The sequence below is a fragment of the Dermacentor andersoni genome, chromosome 1, assembly GCF_023375885.2.
Source record: "Dermacentor andersoni chromosome 1, qqDerAnde1_hic_scaffold, whole genome shotgun sequence".
NCBI lineage: Eukaryota > Metazoa > Arthropoda > Arachnida > Ixodida > Ixodidae > Dermacentor > Dermacentor andersoni.
This window is the reverse complement of record NC_092814.1, coordinates 293,805,537-293,831,349: the sequence shown is the minus strand read 5'-3', so window position 1 is coordinate 293,831,349 and position 25,813 is coordinate 293,805,537. Positions and strand designations below refer to the sequence as shown.

The following is a 25,813-nucleotide window of genomic DNA, read 5'->3' as shown; positions in this document are numbered from 1 at the left end:
ACAAGAGTATAATCTTTCGAACCTTTGTTGGGCATTTCGTTTCAGAAAACAAATCATCCTTGTAGCATTTATTTTTAGTCAAAGGGGTCCTGAAATACCTTTTTCTTGAAACTGAACACCCGGAAATTAGTGCGATGCCTTTCAAGGAACTATCCAAGAGCTTTCTTGAAAAAGAGCTAATGTGACTGTAGATATAAAAAGTGCAATGCTTACTTTCTTCGTCACCCCTCAACTAATTGGTTCCTTTCAGCTGGAGAGGCAGTGATAGCAATGCCCTGCCTGTTGCCTCCTTTCTTTCTGTTCTTCTCCCCGCAGTGAGTGTTCTTATGGTAACCCTTTGAGGTTGGCGTCTGACAAAGGCACCCAAGAGTTATAAAGAAGCCGTAATGTGAAGGGCAAGGCACTGGAAGGATCTCCTGCCTGTATCGTCATGTGCATGGTATGGGTTTCAGTTTCATGCTGCAAATGAGTTGCAACACTTTATGCCAGTACGCTATAAATAACAGCTTTTGATCCGTTTTCAAAGTCGATTTGTTATAAGTTCCCCATTAACTGCAAATGCCCAGTTGGCATCGGCAACCTGTCATTGAAGATTAAAATTTTAATTAGCAAATCTTAGTTAATAAAGCTGCTAAATGATCTGACAGGGACTTTTCTTTTGTCCGCCCTTGTTTGCTAATCATGTCCTTTAAAAAAGTATTATTTTGTATTCAATACCATATTTTTAATAATTAGAGACAGTTGTCACTGAAACTAGTATGTGCTAGTTCTGTGCTTATGTTAAGATATCCCTAAAATTAAAGGGGGCAACAGCCCCCTTTAAAGTCAAGTGGTACAATACAATACAGTACACAAAGGTTGTGGATCAGGTACTGACTGGTGATGATTTGCCATCTTTTCGATGCTTGTCTTCAATATAAACAAAAATGTGATAATAGTAACATAAAAATGTGAAAGCAACATTACTCCAACAGTTAAGGTGCTAAAATTACACTGTGCTTTCCTCAGGTTCATTGACTGCCAGCTCTTATAGATCCACTTAGCTATTTCATTACTGCCAGAAAAAGCTCATTTTCGGTACTTTTACGTTTTGACACCTTATTTTAAGACATATTGGCAACAGATGCAGCAATACATGAAATTGTAGCTTAACTTTAGTTGTTTTGAATGGAAATAATACAGAAATAATTGCTCAAAAGGCTTTTGAGAATAATTACATGAAATTTCAGAGCAGCAACTCAAGTAACGTGACTGAAAAGAATACCTTGTGGTTTTACTGAAAGTGCAGAGTAAGAAAAAAATGTGAAATTACAAATATTTAATTGCTAGTGGTTCCCGGTCACACACAAAAAAAAAAAAAAAACTTTTGGTGGCATGTACAGTCGCCACAGTGATGCTCATGCTATGCGGGAAAGCCATGGTTTCAGAAATGTGAAAATTGGCATGTGCCTATTGTGAAGCAAGAGCTTATTTTTACTCATTGCAGCAAGCAACAGATTTTTTTCTTTTGGCATTCTTTAGGCTCTTGAGGCAACAGTTGTCAGGTTGCGAAACACACACTAACTTCCTTGTACTCGATTATCGTGCTCAATCAGCTTCTCTTTGTAAGCAAGCTGGCCTAGTCGTGCACCTTGAACTGACACTGGAGCCTTTGCATGCTTTGTGTGGGTATTTCTGGCAATGAAAAAGGACATTTGCATGGGCTGTGTTCAAGAAGTACCAGATGAGACTGCTAGGCAAGTCTCTGCAGAATATTGGTCTGGAACCAACTGTGTGCTTGAGGGTGAGTGAAAACTCCACAGATTGAGAAAGATTTTTCATAATTTCCACTGTACATATGCTAATGGAAGAAAGCAAGCAACTGTGAGAAAAAGAATGGATGCTGCATTTGATATTAATCTAACATAACAATCAATACAATGTGCACTCCTGAGCATGTGCCGACGTTTGAGGTATGCTTAGAGCAGCATAGATGTCACAGCAGAAAATTTGACAACCTGACGGAAGCTCCTGTGTCTTCACTACTGCTGTTATTTAAGGAGACTGACAACTGGCCAGAATATCTTATGAGACGTTGATGTAAATGAAATGAGCATGATTTACAGTGATAGAACCCAGCATGCTGTTCGTGATTTAAGTAGGAATTATAATTTTAAACTGGCAAAGAAAGTCTCAAAAACCAGTAAGTGGCAAGACCTGGCGATGAAATCTTGGTACTTCGGATGTATTCTATGAGATTACTGTATGTAAGTCAACTGTTGCAGCATAATTAGTGCTTAAAATTGCAGTTGGTATATTATTAGACACACGCACATTATTGTAGGCTTTGGAAATCAAAAATGCACGTGTGGCTACGGCAACACACTGAACTGCGTATCACGTGTAAAGGAGTCGTTTCGTTTTCGATCCGATTCATTTCACTTTGACTGGTTAAATACCAAAGCAGTTGGACAGGAAACTACGAAAACACGTATTTATTATCACAGAAATAATTTAACAATTTGGAAACATGAATAGCAGGAACATTGACTTGAAAACAAAATCGTACTTTGTTGCAGCTACGGCCACACTTGTCGTCTTCCTCCCACTAATGCCGGTGTATAATCGCTATCGCACTCACCTATCACTGTTTTCAGCATGCTTCCAGTGAACGACTACATCCTCACTGCAGATCGAAAAATTCTGATAAAAAATGTTCCACAGCGTTTTCTAGCACTTCATCATTAGACACTCTGACGAGTAAGCTTTCCAGTGCACACACACACAAAAAAAAAAATGGGTACCATGAAAATTGGTTGTCAGTCCCTTTAAACATTATTTACACGAGTCGACCAAAAAGCACAAACTGGCCAAAAGTGAAAGTGAAGTCTTAGTTTCATGTGGTGCATGGTGTTGCTTATGGACGAGTTCCATCGGCAGCATTTAACAATGTGTCATAAAGCTGTCGATCAAACTGATCAATTTCCTATGGCCTGGAAAGGAAAGAGTTGAGAAACATGCTATATCTCCCAATCTTTCCAGCGTAGATTGTCTGCGTTTCTTACCTGTACTTTCTAAGTTGATGTCTGGCCATTCTGAGAGCTTCCACTGCTCTGAAGATTTCATCGACCTTCTGAATCACGGTGTTCTCGTCTAGCGTCTCCTGCTCATCTGAAACTGGTTGGAATAATGCCTTAGTACAGAAACACCTACATGACTTTGTTTCACATTACTGCAGCTGAAGGCTTCCTGACTTCAACGAGCAAGCATAGCATTCAGCTTGGCAATGACTTTGATTGCACTTACCAAAATGTTTAAAGAACTCGGGCAAGTTTTTTTCTGCTGCTGCTTGATATACTGCTGCTACGATTTCAGCCTGGAACAGTTATATTATGAAATAAGCCACACACAAGCTTGTCTAGCATGTGCCATCTGCAGATGCACTCACCTTCAGTGTCCGCTTGTCACTTCCAATTCCAAGTGTTTTTTCTCCAAATAAAGAATACAACAGTGCCATAAGAGCCATGATATCTTCTAATTGTAATCCTCTGGGTACAGTGGCACAAAACAGCACTTATTACAAATCAGCTTTCCAAATGTGTCACTGGACAGGAGTTCATGCAGGGCATTTTAGAGTGAATGGGTGCAAACAAAATCTAATGTTACTACTTTTTTACTGTCCTAGTAAGCAATGACGTTATTAGACATACATAATGTGTCGACGAACACCTACGGAAGCGTAGATACCCGAATATGTATTTGCTATTTCAATTTGCCGGGGAAATCTCTTATGTGGCACTTTCATTGTTGAGCAGTGATTTTCTGTGCTGGATGTAGGCCACAGAACATCATTGAGTGCCTATCAGTGGTTGGATAAGGATTTCGTGCATGTATTATGCTCACATACTGTTTCAACACTGTACAAGACATTTACATTTTGGATTAGGATGTGCACTGATTAGTATGTGTTTCACCGTGTGTCATATTTAAACTCTGTCTATTATTGCACCTTGTGCCCTGCCTGATGTCAACGACCATGAACACAAGTTGAGCAGGTTAGCCATTGTGGTGAGTCGATTGCTACCTGCATGTGATGTATTTTTTTATTAGCGGCATGCCACAATGTCACTAGTTGTTCAGCGAGAACTGGAAGGCTTCCGAAATTAAAGTTCAAGGCAATTGTTAGTTTACGTGGATCTCAACATTTCTTGGTTGAACAACTCTTACTAGCATGCACCAGTTTCAGTAGGTTTATTTTTTATTCGCCCATGAGATTGGGACTGGACTCAACGTAAAATGAATGGTGGTAGAAGCATTATTTTTTGGGCATATAAAAATTTTCACTGGAAAGATAACTCCAAGTTGCTGTCATCAAACAGGTTGGCTGCCGCTGAATTGCACTCGTCAGTCCTGTATAATTGTGAACGGGATGTACATTTTGCAGCAGCAGATCCTGAGTTTTGTGATTACTGCTACAAGTGCAACCTGTTTTTATACATTGCTAGAAGGTGACTTGAAATTTGCAGTACCTGTTGAGTGAACACAAAATAATATAAAATGGCATCTGTTATGCATAAGAGATGTGATTTGTTAAGCTGCAACAATATCACATAATAAAGTTGTGATGTTGGCTTAACAAAAACTCACTTATGGCTATAACGTTGCCACCCTGCACATTAACAGCAGCACACCATGGCCACTATTATTTTTTATGCTACAATCAACACGGGCGTCAAAGCAAACCTGACTGGTGAATAACTGGTAGAACACACCACTGCTGTAGAAATCTTATGAGATCCATCAACAATAATAATAAGTTACCAATTTAACTACTAAACTATAATGCCTGGTAGAAATAAATCCTACTGGATGGAAGAATACTTGACAGGTTCACAAGAACACAGAGACTTGTAGTCAACGGTGGTCAAACAAGGAAAGCCCAAGTATGGAGCCAATTGTTTTGACTAAGGGACTTGTCTTCGTAAGGGCCTGCTACAGGACGCTTTGACAAAGGTAATTAATCCCTTGATGGTATCTTACTGAGTCACAAACGTAATAATAAATAGTGCTCTTTATTTTTCCAACTTGTGCATAGTGTAAATAAAACTGAAACAAATGTTGGTGTAAGTGAAATTGCGGTAAGAACACTGTGTTGGGAAACTGAGCGGCCAATACTGTTCATGTACTCACGTTGTGTTTCTCGACCGAAGGAGCTGAACCAAGCTTCGTGAAGCAGCTTCTGTGGAGACACTCACATTTTGCACAATTACCTTCTCTGTGCTAAGGAGGTCCTCCAGCTTCGAATACCTCTCCCCCAGTGCTGCCTGAGCGACCCCCAATATCTGCTGCACCAGGCCCATGTCAATAACAGCATCCCCACCATCTTTTCTGAAATGCAATGTTACAGTGGATGGCTGAGTGTCAAGCACTCTGAACTTGTCCAAGGAGTTCACAGCACCAGGTTCATTTTCAATATTTGAGTTTTACTTTCCGTGAGAGAAAGGCTGATTTGTTATTTTAATGTGGAGGTGCAAGACACTTTTTCCATTTTTGATCCCAGGGGTTATACAAAATGTGATCCTTGCTCAACAAACACAGTGTTATCAGCGTGCATGATGCCTGCAAGCAGAGATGATGAGCAATGTTGAGGAGCAAATGTAATGCTCTACAATATACAGGGCTATCCACTATCAAGGAAAATACTTCAGTAGTATTCAATCTGATGGAACTACATTTTTTCAGCATTTTTATTTTTTTAAAAAAGTGTGACCAATGCAACAGCTAACCCAGATATCCATTAATGAAAGATAAATCTAGAGGCCTTTATTCCAAACTTAAGCTGCTATAAGCACTTGAATGGTAACCACAGTCCCCTAGGAATGGACGGCCCTGCATAATAAGGTTTCAGTATGCTGGCATCATTTTTGTCTTGAGGCGCTGTGTCCCCATTTGTGGATGCTGACTTCAAGCGGCTACTGTATAAAATGTGAAAAAAAAAAAATGCAGTTTGGAAGGTGCTGGGATACACACCTTTGGTTTATCAAATAGACAACTAGTGACATCTTCATGAAGCTCAATGAAACATCTGTGAAGAAGTGTAGGAAAATGGAGATTGTAGCATTCTACAGAGTGAGCAGTAAGTACCTCATTTTTTGGAGGCTTTTCTCGTAAAAAAGAATGCCCTACAAAATTTTGGCACTTAAATCACAAAATAGGGCTCCGTGAATGCAAAACAACTTCTTTTATCCATATCACGAACATAGTATGATTGCAGGTAACACCAAAGTTGTCCTCAAAGCTGCCTTCACTAGAGCACTGCAATATTTTAGACACGGCATCTTTCACCCTGTCATGATCAAAGTTTCTAATTTTTCTGCGTATTTTCAAGCATACAGCTGTAAAATGAAAGCTCGATGACAATATCGCCAAAGAGATTTTTTCAAGAATACAAACAATGACCTTTATGACGCAGATGTCACTGATGTTGAGTGCATTTAATATTGACACATGCTTGTTTATCTTTCTCCGGTGACCACTGTTCACCGGATAACAAATGTTAAAACATTATTGCGCAGTGCAAGACGCACCTGCATGATTTGTAACTTATGCGACTGCTATCGTTCATTCTACCTGTTGTGTATGTCCTCATCGAACCTTATATTATCAGATTGCATGCACCACACGAATTGTGTAGTAGTTTCGGGAAACCACGTGGGCGCCAAAGATTACACTAGAACCTTCGACGAGTGATGTATAAAAGCTGACACACTTGAGCCACCGATCAGATTTCGCAGAGTGCCGACTGTGTTCGCCACTATCGTTGTACTTCGAGTGTAGCCTTTTTTTGTGGGCACAGGTCTATCCAAGAAAAACTTAGTTTCCTCATTCACAGTCTTGCTGCTGTGTTCTTCACTGTCATTACTACATGACAATATGACACAGAAATGGCACAGAAATGTGCTAGAAGTTTTCTAGTTTTAAAATTATTTTACAAGTGGTTTACAAGTATCACGGAGCAGACTGTTAAATAACTTTCTGGACCTTTGGAAATACAGGACAAGCAGCTGCTACAAGTGTTATCGAAGAAGAATGCAGTGAAGTATGTAGCGCAAGCTTTGCTCTCCAATAACACCGAATGCAGCTGTCAACCTCAAGGAGGATAAGGGCACGAGCAAGTCATTCTGCAGTACAATTCCTTCATGGGCTAGTCGATAAACTTCACTTCATGTCACTCCACCTCCTACGGGATGGAACAGGGAATGTACCGCCTGATGAGGATGATTTCTCAATTTGCGATTTTTTTTTCTGCGATGCAGATAGGCTCCTCCAGAAAAATGCTTTGGAGAAATAGATATCCCACATAGCCTGATCACCTCTAGCAAAGCACAGCCAGGAAAACAGGGCGAGCCAGGAAGTGAAATTCCTGAGCCACTGCAGAAGAAAACCAACATGCAGTCGCCACCCATAGGTGCCGGCAGTTACAATGGCCACAATCACTGGTCGGAGCATGTCCACATGCTCGATGCGCAATGATGCTGACATCAGGGGTACATAGCAAAACGCCAGATTTGCTGCCGGATATGTAGAACTTTCTCATGCTGACTCGTTTTACCTATTTTACGTAAGGTAGAGTAAAGCACGTGTGTGTGAGTTAATAAATGAAGTAAGAATGTCTCAAAGTGATTTAAGTCACATACCCGGTGAAGAAAGCTTGCGAAGGTTTCATTACTTGTGTGTAATATTTTTTCCTGACTTGAGGTGTGTCCATAAATGTGGACACCCCATAAATGTGGACACCACAGAAAACAGGTAAAAATTGAAGGTTTTGTTTCCACCTTCTAATGACCATTAATTTGATGTGTCGAGAGCCCGAAATGGTGCATGTATATTTCCACTTGGCAGATTTAATTCATGCCTGAAGGGATTAATGACAAATGTACAGTTGCACTAGAAACATAACCTGCCGATTAATACAGTCTCACCTGAAGTTATTTCACTTGTCAGTTGTCCCACTAGGTTTAAAAAGTCATTCAGCTTGGGAGAAAAAGAACACCTAACAGCAGAATGAAGATTCTCACTTGTTTTTTTTTTTACCTGAATTGAATAATTCTTTTCCTGAGTTGTTCTGCTGTTAGACGACCAGTGACATCCAAGCGCACACCTTGTTTGAGGGCTGCCTCCACAATAAGTCGATTCAGTTCCATCATGCATTCCTATTAAGTAGAAATACAGAGAACAAAACTCCATGAATAACTTGCCTCTGTAAGAATTCAAAATATTTATTTATGAAACAAAAATTACTTCTCATGCATCTTAGAAACTATTAAAATTATTGCCTGGGCTAGAAGAATGCTACACCTTGTGTACTAAAATCGGGCAATTGTTTGCCAGTTAATGCCAGATAGGTAACACCCCTTTGAAACGGTCTTCTTGTGAATTGAAAATCAAATACAGTGCAGTTCACTTGCAAAGATAAAACTTACATCGTTGCCAGTTATAATGACTGGCATGGTTTACTGTGCATTTCATATTTAAGGAGTGTATGATCAGTCAAAATGTAACAATACATGGTTATACTGAGCCAGACATTCATACTTGTTTATCATTATAGTAAGTGGACTGCAGTATACCAACAAAAGGCTACAACAAACTCTTAATATAATTTCTCCCGAGCTGTAACAAAGCTACAGCAGTGTGCTCTTTGATTTTGCATACAAGATCAGCTGCTAAACATAGTCCTCAATTGTGCTGATTAATATGTTTTGTGTGGAACCATAGTTTTGTGTTAATCTAAGTACAAGTGAGTTCTACTGACTCATTTCACCCAAAGCTACACCTGGGCCATGAGGGATGCGATACTTAAGCGCTGTGAATTAACTTTGATCACCTGGCGTCCATAGTGGATACCAAGCAGCCCTATCACAATGCAGCCACCATGACTGGAAATCAAAATCGCAACCGTGTGCTCTGTAGCCAAATTCCTAGGCCACTATGCCACTGCGGCATGCCACAAACTTGCAACCTACTGTTGCTTAGCCATAGTTGACATAATCTTAGGGCAAGCTTACTTCTACAGCTTCACTTGGTAAAGTTGGTGGAAAGGGTTGTTGTCTTATTTGCTCTAGCATGAAATCGTGCTCTGTGACTAAAGCACCAGCATGTAAAATTTAACCAGAGATTCATGGATACAAATATATATTGGTTTTTGCAGGGTTTGAAAATGTTCAGGTACAATTAGAAAAGCATGCAGTCAATAATGTGCATATCAAATGAATGTCGTAAAAACTGCTAAAAAAAACACGAAGCCTACAATCCTCTCTGGCTTATGGTGAAGGGCTGCAATATTAAAGGCAAAATAATAACAGCTGTCAAATAACTCTCTTTGCTATGCATAGTTTGTTTGCAATTTATATTGTCAATGTAGCATGATGCGAGCCAAATTAGAAGACTACAAAGGAAACTAACAATCATTAGGTCTGTTGCAAAAAACCTATACCACTGGGAAAGCCTCATTGACTCATTGCACAGTGGCTAGGTTTTTCTTCATAAATAGCATTCAAGTGAAGGACTGCTTGACACAGCTGCATAATAAATTATATTTCAATGCATTTGCTTTATTAATATGTAACCTTGCTCTGCGAAGACAGTGGTTTATGGTTCAACTGGTTGCAAAAAATCTCCACTGAGGTCAAAACAACTTGCTTTCATACAAGAGAATATAAATTAAAGAAAAAAAAGTTCCTAGTACTTTTGGCAGCTGCTATAAATAAAAAGAAAAAATGAAACTCTGCTCAGTAGGAAAAATTAGAACAAACGGGCAATTGCTCAGTGAAACACCTTGAAATATTATCTAGAAAAACCAGAGCACAAATAAATGCATGAAGATGTGTTGTACGGTCTCCTTGAAGCCAACAAAATCTGGCAAATAACTAAATCAAAACTATAATTCACCAAACAGCCGGCCCATTAGACACCATTGTAAACCAACAGGTTTTTTTGTTTTTTTTAATCACACAAATGCTATGTTGCTAAAGTTACGTTTTCTCACTTTAAAATGAAACAAGGGCTGCTCTTCATGCAAGGCCAATAAACATTTAGCAATATAACTGGGAGTTCAGAAAAGAGAGAGACATAATAATTTTGCCAACAGCACAACTGGCCTGCGACACAGCCTTTAAAGATATGATACAATAGGTTCTCCACAAAGAATGACCACTATTTGTACAATCTGCATTCTGAAGCAGTCCTGGGATTTTAAAAGAATCTATGAGGTTTTAGTTTTCATCTGACCGTACCGTTTCTCAACCATATATTTATGACCCTTCGTTCTTGGCTTTTATAGTAAGCCAGCTATACATACTCTGTCTCAGGAGTTCCTTGCAGCACCGGGGAAGCTGCAGGGCTCCTTAGCCAATAGGAAGGCGGAATGCCCCTCAAGGTGTGTTCATCTGCACCGCATCGTCTGCTCAGCATCTGCTTGCCATCCTTTCGATACGTCCTCCACAGTTGGTAGAGTGATGCAACAGATGTTTTTGTGTTGTAACAATAGGCTGCGTTTCCATAAATGCCACGGCGGGGCTTCGCTTCATCGATACACTTTCCGAGCAGTTCAATGCAGCCTCCTTAACTAGTTTTAGTAGGAGTGAACACCCTGATAAATGTTCATGGATGCCCCATCACCTGCTCGGTGTCTATTTGGCTCACCACCGCCAACACTCATCATGTACCATACTAGAATGCAGTAATAAATTAATGATGCAGTGAGCCTTTGAAGTGTTGTGCAATGTCAATGCATCGCCAGTGCTAATGCTGTGGTGCCATCTGCTAATAAAAAATCAAACAACTTTTACTAATTGGTGCTGCCTCTGTAGTGTTGCGCCTCACTGCGTGCCTAATTGAGGCAATGGGTGCTCCCCCCTCCCCACCTCGTTCTGCTGAAGTGGTTGCCCTTGGTGACAACCGGCAAAGTTTCAGGAAACTGCCGAACCCTTTCCGTGGGTCGAACTGAGTAAGTCCGGGGGCACAGAGCACCACGGCGAATTCACTGGCAGCCTCCAGAATTCCACAGAACTGCTGACCCTTGCCGTGGAGACCGGTTTTATACAGCTTGGACTTCTCCTTTGATGAAAGAGGAAAGCGACGCGGTTGACGTCAGCACCGGTCCTGCCTCATCCTGCCGACGATGAGATTCCCAATGGGATTTAAGGCAGAGCTGGCCCATTGTTAGAGAAAGAGTCGCCACCAGCCGCCCCATTGGTCTGGCGCGCTCTTAGGCACCACTACCTGTATGCTATTACCTGCTACATGTATATATTGTGTAAAGCTTTTCGTCTCCTCGTCCGCTTCAAGAGTCCGTCTCTCGTCTTCCACCCCGAGTCAAAGTAGCAGTCCTAGCAGCATCAAAACAAACAGCTGATTTCAATAATAACGACAAAACATACCTAATGCTTTGTCCTCAGTGTGAGATGAGACTAAGTGATGATGGATTTTGCCATTTATTTGTGGCTGTCAGGGTGGAGAGCCAGTAACAAGTGCGCACTGGGATTGAAGCAGGCGGTCTGGTCTGCATGGAGTGCTACCATGTTGCTGCGTAATCGTGGTTAGGGTGGCCATCAATGTTACCTGTGGTAACCGCAACAGTAATTTGTGGTATACGATGTGCATGTGCAATGAACCTAACATCTTACATATCACTGTAGCGTTTCATGTGTGAAGCAAAAAATAAAGCTCTAATCCCGTTAGTAATCAGACAATTAAGCCCGGAACTATATTCTGCTGTGCAAAGATATTGCTTGTGTACACTCTGTACCTTTGGCTGTGCTGCAAGTCACTTGTGCTGCAAGTCACTTGTGCGACAGAGTATAGTTAGCTGTCCAATCAACAACACAAACCAGCTAATAAAGCTCTCTTGCCTTCTGCTTGCAGTTGACAATATGCTGAAGTGCTAACTTTGAGTTCTCATGAGCCAAACAACCAGGGTAGATTGCTCCCTCTGATGGCATGGTCTGCCTGTAAACACAAAAATACAAATTACACCAATCAAAGCATAGATGGTAAACTTGTAACAAAGTGCGAAGGACTTTTTGAACAAGTTGATGCATTTTAACAATATGGTTACAGTTCAAACAATGGTTTCCAATGTCTTTTTAGCACGGCTTACAATTACATTTTGTGATTGCATTTTTGCTACTACAAGTACTATAGTCGGGTACAACTTTAGAAAAAGGGGAGCCCCCGCCCAGATGATTGAAGCACGAGAGATGATTGCCTCCGCGACTAAAATAGTCCCGCTCAAGAAACCGTGCTTATAAAACGCGTAATTCTCGGTATAAATAAAGACTTGTATTTCGAGGACTGGTTTGGTAGAGCTCTCGTGATTGGAATGCTACAGTACATGCCGGATCGCGATAGAAAAATAGCCCTGTGCCTTCTACAACGCTGCGCATCATCTGCTTTTTAGCTTCGTTGCAAGAGACAAAAGAAGAAAGAGCAGCTCTGCATGGCTTCTGAGCTGGTTTACATAGACACGGCACATTTACTACTCATTTTCCGAGCTTAACATGAATCAGTTGCTATTTAACAAATATATTAAAAAAATGATGCATTTATCGAAACCATTACAAACCTGGGGCGAGAAGACAATTTAGGCAGGAAAGGTACAAAAATGCTTCATTCATCGTTTTAAATAAATACTCGGTTTTAAATAGCACAAAATTCGTATTTTTTTTTGGTTTTGTGTTTTCATGAACTTATTTTCAAGAATGTGATAGGTGATTGTTTTTTCGTTCCTTTTCACATTTCTGTCTTTTTTTTTTTTTTTCAAGCCTGCAGTTTCGCCAGTTCGTGTAGCGTAGCGTCAGTGATGCTCGGTCCAATCTTTCGTCGCTGGACCATGGCTCAGAATAAAAGCACGCGGCACAAATGGTGCATTGTAACCTGGCAATATTTCCGGCATGATAGATCACCGTAAACAGTTTGGGAATGCACTCTGACGAGGGGCAGACGCACACGACTGACGTGATTTGGCCCAGTTTGAAGCGTGGGCGGCCATCTACATCGGTGGGGTCACCAGCCGTCCGGCTCGTAACGTCAGCCTAGAGTGCGCGCCCATTGGTGGAGGCTTGTGTGCATCCGCCTTGGAGGAGTAAACACTGCTTTTTTCTAAAATTGTACCCGACTATAGTGCCATTAGTACTTTCATTAAAGTTTCATGGAAATAAAAAGATTATTTATTTATTTATTCAAAATACCTTACAGGCCCGAAGAATGTGCATTGGGTAAGGGAAACAAAAATTTTACACAGTATAAAGAGCAAACAATTATACAATGATACAATGCTTTGTTAATAATAATTAGTTGTCCTCTAATAGTTAGTTTGTCCTCTTTCTCTCTCTTTTTTTTTTGCTCCTATGCATTTCTCATCTTGCCCGAAGTGTCAATATGTAAGAATGTGAATCAACTTTCTCATTTTCTAATTGTAGTGTCATATAAAGTTTTTAAATATAAGTATACATTAGCTTAGCTTTGTGTGTTATGTGCTAGCATATATTGATTGCTCTGCGTAGCCTACAAGAAATAAATGTGACACACAGCCACCTATATTTGGATCTGTCTGTGACAAGTCTTCACCAAACAAATGGTGAATTAAACTCAGCATGATTTAATTGACGTAGCGTGTTGAATTGGGCTGGGTGGTACATATCATAACTTCAAGGTAACTAGACGGTCTCTCACAACTTGAAGAAATTGGCTAAAAAAGCTGGAGCATGAATTGTCTTCAATGCACGCAGCAAGCTTTCCGGCCTTCTAAGGACACTAGACTCTCTTGTGCCCCCTTATGTTGTTTTCCCTGCGTGGCTCTCACATCTCCTGTAGCCCGGCTTCGCCGTGTAGCTAATTGCCGCCGGCAGTCGGTGTAGTTGCAAGAGATGGAGCGTTGGATGGATGGATGGATGGTGGATGGATAGATGCTATGAGTGTCCCCTTTGAAATGGGGTGATGGGTTGCGCCACCAAGCTCTTATTCTTATTTTGCCTAATGTCCTACATATCCTTCTGAAAGAAAAAAAAAAAAAATCACCCAAAGAATTTCTAGCATCAAACTTTCTGGACCGCTACTGGAAACTTTGCTTTTGTGTGCCTCTGTTTGTTTATGGTCTCCCTACTTTTCTACCACCAAATCTCCAATCAACTTAATAATCTCCCTATTGCAGACATGTTTACTTTCCCCCTGCTATCTCTGAACCGAACGGCTTCAAGGAGCACAGAGGAGCCTAAACCGACAGTTGGGTAGATAGCTTCACATTTTAATAAAACATGCTACATCGTTTCCCTAGCTTTGCTGCCACAAGCACGTGCTGCTTCTTCATTGGTGTACCTCGCTTTATAACTACGCGTTCTAAGGCGTCCTGATCTCGCTTCGAAAAGTAAGGAGCTTCCTTTTGCCTTGTCAAATATTTTCTTTCCCGATTTCATTTTTTTCCCTCTTGGGTAGTTACTCGTAGCAGGTTTCTTTTCCATCGCTACCACCTATGCTATTATCTCAGCCTTTCTCACTTTGCACTTTATGTTCTTAGCAGGGGCGTAGCCAGGGGGGGGGGGGGGGCTTATGGGGCTTCAGCCCCCCCCCCCCCCCCCGAAATTTTGTCTAGCTGTCCATGCACCTCCGACCAAAGCAACCCCCGGTGCCGGAAATCATTCTGAATTTTGTCTAGAATGTCTTTGTCGCGCTCAAAAAGACATTTCATTGCGAACTCGGGCTGGATTTCGCGGCAACGCCCATGCACCGGGAGTCACATAATGCCCAAGCAGCCCCATCCGAGCACAAAGTTTCAAGGGCGTTTTGATGGCGAACGGGCTCACCGCGGCATCTTGTGGAGGCCGCGGAATCTACAGAGCGCATGGATGTCAATTCCGAAACTTGATGGGTATAAAGTTGTCACAAACTTTTTATGTGAAAGGGACATTGACATTTCCAAAGTTGTGCTTTAGATTTTGGATTGCGGAATTTTGTGGTTTTAATGTTCCTATAAATATTTGACGCCAAAGGTGCATTGACTTTTCTAAAGTCTTACATCGGAACATACAAGGAGACAACCCGAATCAACGCACTATCAAACAAGTTGACAAAGCCTGCAGCAAAGTCTGATGAGATGAAGCGTTGTGGTGGTTGATTTGTGCTGTCATGACACATAAAAAAATATCAAAATTTTTCTTCACCTACGCTAAAGCATCCATGTCAAGACACTAAAGCCAGCCAAGGCACCTACGTTCTTATTTATTTGGACACATTGAGTCTCTTCAATTTTTTTTGTCCTCGCTACCCTATCCACGGGCTGCCAGAGCCAGCAAGAGCGCATGCGTTTTTCTTTCGTGGCACCGACCACCGCACGACGCACTTCGGTGCGCGTTCGTTTTTCTCTGGCCGAGCGGATTTTCACCTGGCAGAGTTTTGGACGCTTTCTGGCTAGTAGACGAAAAAAGAAACTATGGTCGCTCGCCGCCATCAGTGTGGGGACTCGACGAATTGCAACGCAACTTCTCCGGAAAGTCTTGTCTCGCCGGTGTAGGATACAGAGCAATATGCGTATGGTTCTCAGTGGACCAAGCGTCTCATGTTTTCTTCGATATTCCTTCAGTAGCCACATTAGGTGCCCAAAGTAGGCACTCTATTATGGCCAACATACTCTGCGTTTTCTCATTTTGGTGCCTGGCCCCACAAAAGAAAAAAAAAGACATTGTTGCGGCGCAGCGAATTGTCGCATGGTGAAAGTTCAATATTGTTACTTCTTTTGTGGAAAGTAATGGGCCACAGGACGCTTCAGTTGCCGGATACTCTTATTATATAGTACTGCGATAGCAATTATATGGACACTCACGGCGCATTCCTGCCGTCGCCCTCATGTTTCGTATGAAGTCCAAGGGCGATAACATCGTGACCACGCGCCGCATGCTGTATTTGCGAATGAAAGCGTAGGGGCTGGTATGGGTGGGCCGACGATGGTGGCCGAGTCTTGTGTGCGCAAGGGAGAAAAGCGGGGAAGAAGCGCGCCGCCTTCCATCGCGCGCGATACATCGGGGGTAGTGGAGTGAGGGGGGCTGTGATCTGCGAATCGGTTGTTGCGCAACATGTTTGTTTGCCTTGTTTGACGCATTATATGCAGTGACTTTTTTAAGATACGTAGATTCATTGGAGATTTATATGCATATTTAAATATCTTGTTGCGAGGTTTTGTGTATATGTGTAGTGAACTTTGTTTCCAGTGACACTTTCTTGCCTTTTATCAAGCTGTATCTTCGCATTTATATATTCCACTGTATCTTCGCATTTCTAATGTACAAGGGCGAGTCAACTGAAAGTGAGCCTACCCACCCCGCGCAATAATGATTCAGTTCATTATCTGCGAAGCATGCGCGTAGCACACAGGCATCTCTCACTTACAAAAGTGACACGCAGGTGTAAGGAAAGATCTTTTTTAATGCTCTCACACACTCGGGTGAACATGGTTGCGTGACGAATGGACGCTACAGAAGTTGAGCAGCGTGGTGCCCTGAGGTTTTTGACAGCTGAAGGTATTTCCCAAAAGAAATTAGTCGCTGTATGGCTGCCGTGTACGTTGAACATTGCATTAATTGGCCACTGTGAAGCGTTCGAGCAAACGATTCAAAGAAGGACGTGAAAGTTGCAAAGACGATCCAAGACCGGGTCAAAGCCATCGTGCAATCACCCCTAACAAAATAGCAAAGGTTGATGAGCTGATGAGACAAGAACGGAGGATAAGCATTGATGAACTGGCAGAGCGTGTGAACATCAGTCACCGTTCGGTTCGCGCCATAATTCATGAATATCTCAGTTATCGGCTCTTGTGTGCGCAATGCTTGCCCAAGGTTTTGAACCACCGCCAGAAGACGGAGAAGTTCAGCGCTGCCTTGACTCATCTGAACCGGTATCACAATGAGAGTGACGACTTCTTGTCTGTCTGCAATTGTGATCGGGGACAAACCACGGTGCCACTACTACGAGCCTAAAACACGACGGCAAAGCTTACAGTGGAAACATACGTATTCACCGCTCCCAAAGAAGGGAAAGGCCGTCATTTCCGTTGGAAAGGTGTTGACTTTTTTTTCGATCGTCAGGGGCTATTACTAATAGAATTTGCTAAATGTTGAGAGACTATCAATTCTTTTTGTTATTGTTAAATGCCGGATCGGCTGCGTGTCACAATCAAGAACAAACTATGTAGAAAATTGACGAATGGGGTCATCTTGTTCCACGACAATGTCGTCCCCACGTCACTGATGTGGTTAATACAAAACTGGCAAAGTTCAAGTGGGAAACGCTGCAACATCCGCCATACATCACAGACCTGTCGCCTTGCGACTTCCACATTTTCGGGCAACCGAAAAGACAGCTCAAAGGAACCAGATTCGTGTAGGACAATGACGTGAAAGATTCAGTTGTAGGTTTTTTGAAGCAGCAACCCAAGGAGCTTAATGAGACGGGAATCACGCGACTCGTTAGACGATGGGACAAATGTCTAAATGCTCATGGAGACTACTTTTAAATGAAGTACCCCGTTTGTCATATATACGCATTCACTCATTTTCATTTGACTTGCCCTCGTATATCTTGCAGAACTCCTGCTTTTCATACGTGATCTCTGTTGCGGCTGTAATTTCAGTGCAATTACTCACGATACACGATCGGTGACAGCTGCTCCTGTGTAATGCATTGGGACAAATGACAGCATCATTGAAATTTTTCACTGGCCGTTGCATATGTACAAGAATCTAAACAAGGTTCTTGAATGACAAAGTTTCATTAACATCATCATCATCATCAGCCTAGTTACGCCCACTGCAGGGCAAAGGCCTCTCCCATACTTCTCCAACTACCCCGGTCATGTACTAATTGTGGCCATGTTGTCCCTGCAAACGTCTTAATGTCATCCGCCCACCTAACTTTCTGCCGCCCCCTACTACGCTTCCCTTCCCTTGGAATCCAGTCCGTAACCCTTAATGACCATCGGTTATCTTCCCTCCTCATTACATGTCTGGCCCATGCCCATTTCTTTTTCTTGATTTCAACTAAGATGTCATTTACCCGCGTTTGTTCCCTCACCCAATCTGCTCTTTTCTTATCCCTTAACGTTACACCTATCATTCTTCTTTCCATGGCTCGTTGCGTCGTCCTCAATTTCAGCAGAACCCTTTTCGTAAGCCTCCAGGTTTCTGCCCCGTAGGTGAGTACTGGTAAGACACAGCTGTTATACACTTTCCTCTTGAGGGATAGTGGCAACCTGCTGTTCATGATTTGAGAATGCCTGCCAAACGCACCCCAGCCCATTCTTATTCTTCTGGTTATTTCAGTCTCATGATCCGGATCCGTGGTCACTACCTGCCCTAAGTAGATGTATTCCCTTACCACTTCCAGTGCCTCGCTGCCTATCGTAAACTGCTGTTCTCTTCCGAGGCTGTTAAACATTACTTTAGTTTTCTGTAGATTAATTTTCAGACCCACCCTTCTGCTTTGCCTCTCCAGGTCAATGAGCATGCATTGCAATTGGTCTCCTGAGTTACTAAGCAAGGCAATATCATCAGCGAATCGCAAGTTGCTAAGGTATTCTCCATCAACTTTTATCCCCAATTCTTCCCACTCCAGGTCTCTGAATACCTCCTATAAACATGCTGTGAATAGCATTGGAGATATCGTATCTCCCTGTCTGACGCCTTTCTTTATTGGGATTTTGTTGCTTTCTTTGTGGAGGATTACGGTGGCTGTGGAACCGCTATAGATAGCTTCCAGTATCTTTACATATGGCTCATCTACACCCTGATTCCGTAGTGCCTTCATGACTGCTGAGGTTTCGACTGAATCAAATGCTTTTTCGTAATCAATGAAGGCTATATATAAGGGTTGGTTATATTCCGCACATTTCTCTATCACCTGATTGATAGTGTGAATATGGTCTATTGTTGAGTAGCCTTTACGGAATCCTGCCTGGTCCTTTGGTTGACAGAAGTCTAAGGTATTCCTGATTCTATTTGCGATTACCTTAGTAAATACGTTGTAGGCAACGGACAGTAAGCTGATCGGTCTATAATTTTTCAAGTCTTTGGCGTCCCCTTTCTTATGGATTAGGATTATGTTAGCGTTCTTCCAAGATTCCGGTACGTTCGAGGTCATGAGGCATTGTGTATATAGGGCAGCCAACCTTTCTAGGACAGTGTTCCCACCATCCTTCAACAAATCTGCTGTTACCTGATCCTCCCCAGCTGCCTTCCCCCTTTGCATAGCTCCCAAGGCGTTCTTTACCTCTTCTGGTGTTACTTGTAGGATTTCAAGTTCCTCTAGACTATTCTCTCTCACCTTATCGTCGTGGGTGTTACTGGTACTGTATAAATCTCTATAAAACTCTTCAGCCACTTGAACTATCTCATCCATATTAGTAACGATATTGCCGGCTTTGTCTCTTAACGCACACATCTGATTCTTGCCTATTCCTAGTTTCTTCTTTACTGCTTTTAGGCTTCCTCCGTTCCTGAGAGCCTGTTCAATTCTATCCATATTATAGTTCCTTATGTCCGCTGTCTTACGCTTGTTGATTAACTTAGAAAGTTCTGCCAGTTCTATTCTAGCTGTAGGGTTAGAGGCTTTGATACATTGGCGTTTCTTGATCAGATCTTTCGTCTCCTGCGATAGCTTACTGGTTTCCTGTTGAACGGCGTTACCACCGACTTCTATTGCGCACTCCTTAATGATGCCCATAAGATTGTCGTTCATTGCTTCAACACTATGGTCCTCTTCCTGGGTTAAAGCCGAATACCTGTTCTGTAGCTTGATCCGGAATTCCTCTAGTTTCCCTCTTACCGCTAACTCATTGATTGGTTTCTTATGTACCAGTTTCTTCCGTTCCCTCCTCAAGTCAAGGCTAATTCGAGTTCTTACCATCCTATGGTCACTGCAGCACACCTTGCCGAGCACGTCTACATCTTGTATGATGCCAGGGTTCGCGCAGAGTATAAAGTCGATTTCATTTCTAGTCTCACTATTCAGGCTCCTCCACGTCCACTTTCAGCTAACCCGCTTGCGGAAAAAGGTATTCATTATCTGCATATTATTCTGTTCTGCAAACTCTACCAATAACTCTCCTCTGCTATTCCTAGAGCCTATGCCATATTCCCCCACTGACTTGTCTCCGGCCTGCTTCTTGCCTACCCTGGCATTGAAATCGCCCATCAGTATACTGTATTTTGTTTTGACTTTACCCATCCCCAATTCCACGTCTTCATAGAAGCTTTCGACTTCCTGGTCATCATGACTAGATGTAGGGGCGTAGACCTGTACAACCTTCATTTTGTACCTCTTATTAAGTTTCACAACAAGACATGCCACCCTCTCGTTAATGCTATAGAATTCCTGTATGTTACCAGCTATGTTCTTATTAATCAGGAATCCGACTCCTAGTTCTCGTCTCTCTGCTAAGCCCCGGTAGCACAGGACGTGCCCGCTTTTTAGCACTGTATATGCTTCTTTTCGCCTCCTAACTTCACTGAGCCCTATTATATCCCATTTACTGCCCTCTAATTCCTCCAATAGCACTGCTAGACTCGCCTCACTAGATAACGTTCTAGCGTTAAACGTTGCCAGGTTGATATTCCAATGGCGGCCTGTCCTTCCAACCACTCGGAATCAGCAAAAAGAGACTATCGCGGACAACATGAGTCCCTTTCCACGTAAGTGTGAGGCTCGGAACAGAAGCTGTGGCGCTTGAAAATAGCCTGGTGCCTGACGAACCAACCGACTGAGCTATCTTTCCGGGCAACATCAAAGGGTCAAGAGTTCAAATCACCTGTTATGTTCCTTTCCCCCCCCCCCTTTTTCTTTGTTTTTTTCTTTCTTTTTAATGTCTTTTCCTTTATTTTATCACTGTACGGGAACCCTCCTAAAATAAAAAAAAGAAAGATATATATCTTCAATTATGTATGGCCTCACATGTGCAGGTCATTAATACCAGGTTCTCTAGCCGAGTGCCATCCGTGCGGTATAACCGAGCTCCGATTGGTCCACCTTGACTGATCAAATAGGGCACCACTGTATATTAAATGAGGCGTACAACTCCTGTGGAACCCGCCGTGGTTACTCAGTGGCTATGGTGTTAGACTGCTGAGCACGAGGTCGCGGGATCGGATCCCGGCCACGGCGGCCGCATTTCGATGGGGGCGAAATGCGAAAACACCCGTGTACTTAGATTTAGGTGCACGTTAAAGAACCCCAGGTGGTCGAAATTTCCGGAGTCCTCCACTACGGCGTGCCTCATAATCAGAAAGTGGTTTTGTCACGTAAAATCCCACAATTTAATTTTTAAATTTAACTCCTGCGGGGACGGTAGAGTATCCGCCTCCCGTGCAAGAGGACCGTGATTCAAATCCCGGGCCGCACAATTCTCCACCGGAAAATACCAGAAAAAAAACAACAACCGTGTGTTGAGAAAATTGCACAAACAGGCCTGGAGTGCAGCCTGATCCCGGTGACCAGAACCGGTAACGCACTCTCTCACCAGAGCAGGATTGGCCACCCTGGTGCAGTACTTGGCCGCAACCTCCTATATGAACACAACAATCATTAACATACTTGTCCTCAACTTGGTAATTTCACTGGCCTTTACATTTTTCATATCAGCGGCATGCACTGCTTTGGTGGTTTCGAACTGATATAGTTCTAAAGTTCGTGTGATATTTTCTTTACTTATTAAATAGACAAAAACATGGAAGCATTGATATCAGTTATTTTGGGCACAAATTTTGGTACATACAATCATATTCTTTTATGAAAAAATACATATTTTACTTGTTTTGACAGTGCGTAACATTCAAGAATTCGTTTGCAGCATCTTTGGCAATGGCAATGCAGTTATTATTCATGTATTTGATCCACAGACAAATTGTTTAAGAGGAAGCTTTAGCTCGCACCCAATTCCGACGCGGCCTATTCAAATACATGTAAAACGCCGAAACGCTTTTCTATGACAACCCCTGGATCGCTTTTAATGAAATTTGTTGCATTTGAGAGAGAAAGTTAAATTATAGTGCCTATTGGAAGCGTGATTTCGATTTAGGGCTTGAACATTGTTTAAAATATTTTGAAAGACTCGAAAGTTAAACAAAAAATAGAAGCACGACGTTTACAAACTAATACCTCTGCATCAAGAACATATGTCGCTGTTCTGTAAACGGCATCTGTTATTACAGTCAAAGTGGACAAATTTGGTGTGTCAATTCGTACCTTACGTGAATTGGTTACGTTGTATACAAGGTTTCTGCGAAAGCTTTATTTCCATAATAATAGTTTTTTTAAGATTCATGTGTAACATATCAATTTTGTCCTTTGTAGATGTACTATTAGGTGCAATTCACAGAATTGTGATATCATTTTTCATTGCTGAATTACAGAGTTTTGAACTTGATAGTTTCGTTTACTGAAAATTTGTGATCTTGGTCAATTTTTAATAAGGAATTGACAACCTAAATGAAAAATTCCAAACAAACAGTTACTAGAATTTACGTTTTTCTTTTAAATTCAACAAACCTCGTCAAATTTGTTGCAGCGGTGGCCGAGAAAAACGAATTCTCCTACGTGCATTAATTACGATACGTGCACCCGAGCTAAAGCTTCCTCTTAAAAAGGAGGCCGAGCTGCAATGTGGACCCCCCCCGAACGAAATTTCTGGCTACGCCACTGGTTCTTAGTTGCCATGTTACTTACTATACTGGTTGCATATTTGCTGGTAAGCTTCCTAGTTCTTTTGCTCCACTGTGAGTCAATGTTTTTCCTGTACAAATATCTAAACACTCTCGCAGCCCCTTTACTTTCTTTCATATTCCTCAGTCATTCTTCAAAATCAATTTTACTCTGAGCTTCCCCGACTTCAAAACTAGTCCAGCCTGTATCACCCTGCACAGCTTCATTTGTAGTCTTCCCGTGAGCACCCAATGAGAGGTGTCCCACTGGCCTTTGGTTGCCATCGAGTCCTGATTGTACCCCTCACTTCAAGCAAACAACCGCATGTCCAAATTTAAGTCCTGGAACCATTACACCTTTCCACATACCTATTGTATCCCCATAGCGCTCTGCATTTCATTATGGCTGCATTTCTCTTCCCCTTTGCTGTGTTTTTTTCCTGTGTTTCCATATATCTATTGCCTTCATTTATCCATATATCAAGGTATTTGTACTCTCTTGCCTGAGGTATTTCCTGGCACTGTATCTCCACTGTCTGTTCACTGTTTTGATTGAATACCATAACACCTGATTTTCTAACACTAAATTTAAAACCTCAATTGTTGCCTTCCTGTCCACAGATATCAGCCAGACGTTGCATATCACTTTGCTGGTGCCAAGGAACACAATGTCATCTGTGTAAAACAAACTTAGAAGCTGCTGCTCCACTAGTATGTCCGCCTGTTTGTATGAGAAATTAAACCCGACATTGATTCCTTCTAGTGCCCTTTCCATCTTTACCATGGACATCACAAACTGCAGTGTGCATAAAGGGCACCCCTGTTGCAGTCCCTTAGTGATATCAACTTTCTCCTCGCTCCTCATTCCTTCCCATTCAATGCAAACAGAATTTTCTAGCTAAATTTCCCTCAAAAGATGTATACAGTCATTGCCTAAGCCTTCCTCTTCCAGAATATCCCACAAACTGTTGCGGTTTACGTTGTCATACGCTCCAGTAATGTCTAAAAAATCATCGTGTAATGGTTTCCTTTCTTCTCTGGATATTTCAATATACTGAGTAAGAACAAATAAGGCATCATCCAGACGTTTACCGATTCTGAAGCCATTCTGAAGTTGTACCAATATGCAGTCATGTTCTGCCCATGCTTGCAGTTTTAATTTAATCGCCTGCATTGCTAACCTGTATATTACCAATGTAATGGTCAACAGTCTATATGAGCGAATTATATCTTTCTCCCCCTTACCTTTATAACTTAAATTCATTATACTTTGTCACCAACTGTCAGGTATTCCCCTATCTTGTAAACTTTTTTTACTGATTTCAACAGAGCTTCCTTACTTTTTGGTCCTAGTTCATTAATAAGCCTAATGGGAACCTTGTCTAACCCTGTGGCTGTGCACTTAGGAATTTTCAGCTTTCTTCCAGTTGGAATTTCTCAGCACCAGCTTCTCTTACATCTGGTTCTCGGTTCATGCTTTTTTTTTCTCAGAAGCCACCTCACCATTAACTTGAAAAGATTTGGCTGTTATTTTTTGGATGTAATTTAATGCCGCTGGAGTTGTGCTGCTAATGCCACCTAACAGCAGGGTTACTCGGTCGCAAAAGAGAGTTGCCTCTTCCTCTTTGGCTTGGGGTCGGCGGCCTGCGCAATCGTCTCGAATGCTGGCAGACACGCTTCGCGGGAGCGTCCTGAAAAAGGCTTCGGAGCGGGACACCGGGATGGATGAACTTGATTGTTCAAATGTACGACTGTACTCGTGAATTATTAGGCATTGGTGTCCAGCATGGGGGCGAACATATTTGCTTAATATCCAGTCGTGGTGAGTCGGACTTCCTTGATTTGTCGTGCGCCTATTGGCATGTTCTATTCGTAATAATTTGCCTAGCTAGATTGGTGTATAAATGGAGCAATAAATGCCCTTGTGATTGTTTTGACTACTTTGTTGCAGTTCCTTTGTCCGAAGAGCATGTTGGAGACCCCACAGCCTTTGCAAAAGAGTCAACAGAGAAGGTGCAAAACCATGCTGCAAAAAGATACATACGCAACATTTGAACAAACGTCGGACTAGTGTGATATACAGAAGTCCACTTTCCTGTGGGCATCATTACATCAGTCAAACAGTCTGATGTATTAATGATAGACTTTGAGAACATCCATACTCACTAAAAGGTTAGGTCAGCAGCCATCTTGTTGAACAATGCAAGAATTGCAATTGTACACCTATACTTTCAGAGCGTGCAGTTTTGGGTACATACCCTGAATAATGCAAATAGGAAATTTTTGAAGCCTCCGGCATCCATAAAAGTAGCGAAAACTGCATGGGTGTGCCTTCACAATCGCTACACTGCAACGAAATCATCTACTTATCCAGCATGTGACATTGTTCTCTTAGCGATTATCACACATACTTGTTTGTTTGTGTCCCTTCTACTGATTGTACTTCCAGTATGTATTGACATCAACTCACAATAAAAATTGGTTGTTAGTCAGTGCCACATTTGTATTTCTCATCATCGTCTTGTCTTCAGCACTGTTAAATTCAAGTTCTTCAAGCTTTCAAGTTAAGGCTTGGCTGAGTTAGAAAGATGTGTTCTGTGTAGCAAGCAGCAATAAGTACTAACAGTCTTAAGCAGGTGCTATCATACGTCAAGTACAGATTTGTACTGCACTGTAGATTTGTCACAAGCAAGAATGCGACAGCAATGAAACCAGCCAAGAAAATTCAGTAGAATTTCTTGCATGTGTTGCGTTCATATTTAAACAGTCCAATTTCTTTATAATGGAGTCACATTTGACATGAAAATACCTTCATTATATGCAATATTCATTATAAGCACACATTCTAATATCAGCAAAAACATTCATGATTGGGTTTATGTAACAACAAAAAGAGCAAGCAAAGGTTTCTTTTTGTTCCCTGCTACACTGAGTCCTAACCAAAGCTGCCGTCGCACTTCCCCTTTCTCACAAGCTGATACCAATTGGTGCTTTGTGTGGCTCCTGGTTGAATGCATAGGCACTTGAGCAGCAGGCGCGAGACAAACTGCTTTGTCATGCAGTATGGCGAAGCTTTATTTTGCGCCGCCCTACTA

The 25,813-nt window shown here is 42.0% G+C and overlaps 1 protein-coding gene and 1 long non-coding RNA gene across 7 annotated transcripts in view; one reads left to right on the top strand and one right to left on the bottom strand.

Annotated features, from left to right (window-relative positions):
* Positions 1-25,813, bottom strand: part of LOC126548570 (sec1 family domain-containing protein 2-like) — a 49,208-nt gene that overhangs the window by 12,376 nt on the left and 11,019 nt on the right. For all 6 annotated transcript variants that reach the window (XM_055063284.2, XM_050196801.3, XM_055063282.2 and 3 more), the window contains 6 exons: positions 11,892-11,988; positions 8,074-8,192; positions 5,170-5,367; positions 3,428-3,527; positions 3,286-3,355; positions 3,045-3,156 (listed from right to left, as the gene is read on the bottom strand). In XM_055063284.2, the coding sequence (XP_054919259.1) occupies positions 3,045-3,156; positions 3,286-3,355; positions 3,428-3,527; positions 5,170-5,367; positions 8,074-8,192; positions 11,892-11,988 (696 nt within the window). The remainder of the gene's footprint in view (positions 1-3,044; positions 3,157-3,285; positions 3,356-3,427; positions 3,528-5,169; positions 5,368-8,073; positions 8,193-11,891; positions 11,989-25,813) is intronic.
* Positions 5-25,216, top strand: LOC140213755 (uncharacterized). Its single transcript, XR_011890688.1, has 2 exons — positions 5-1,783; positions 24,670-25,216. It is a non-coding gene; the product is annotated as an uncharacterized lncRNA (long non-coding RNA).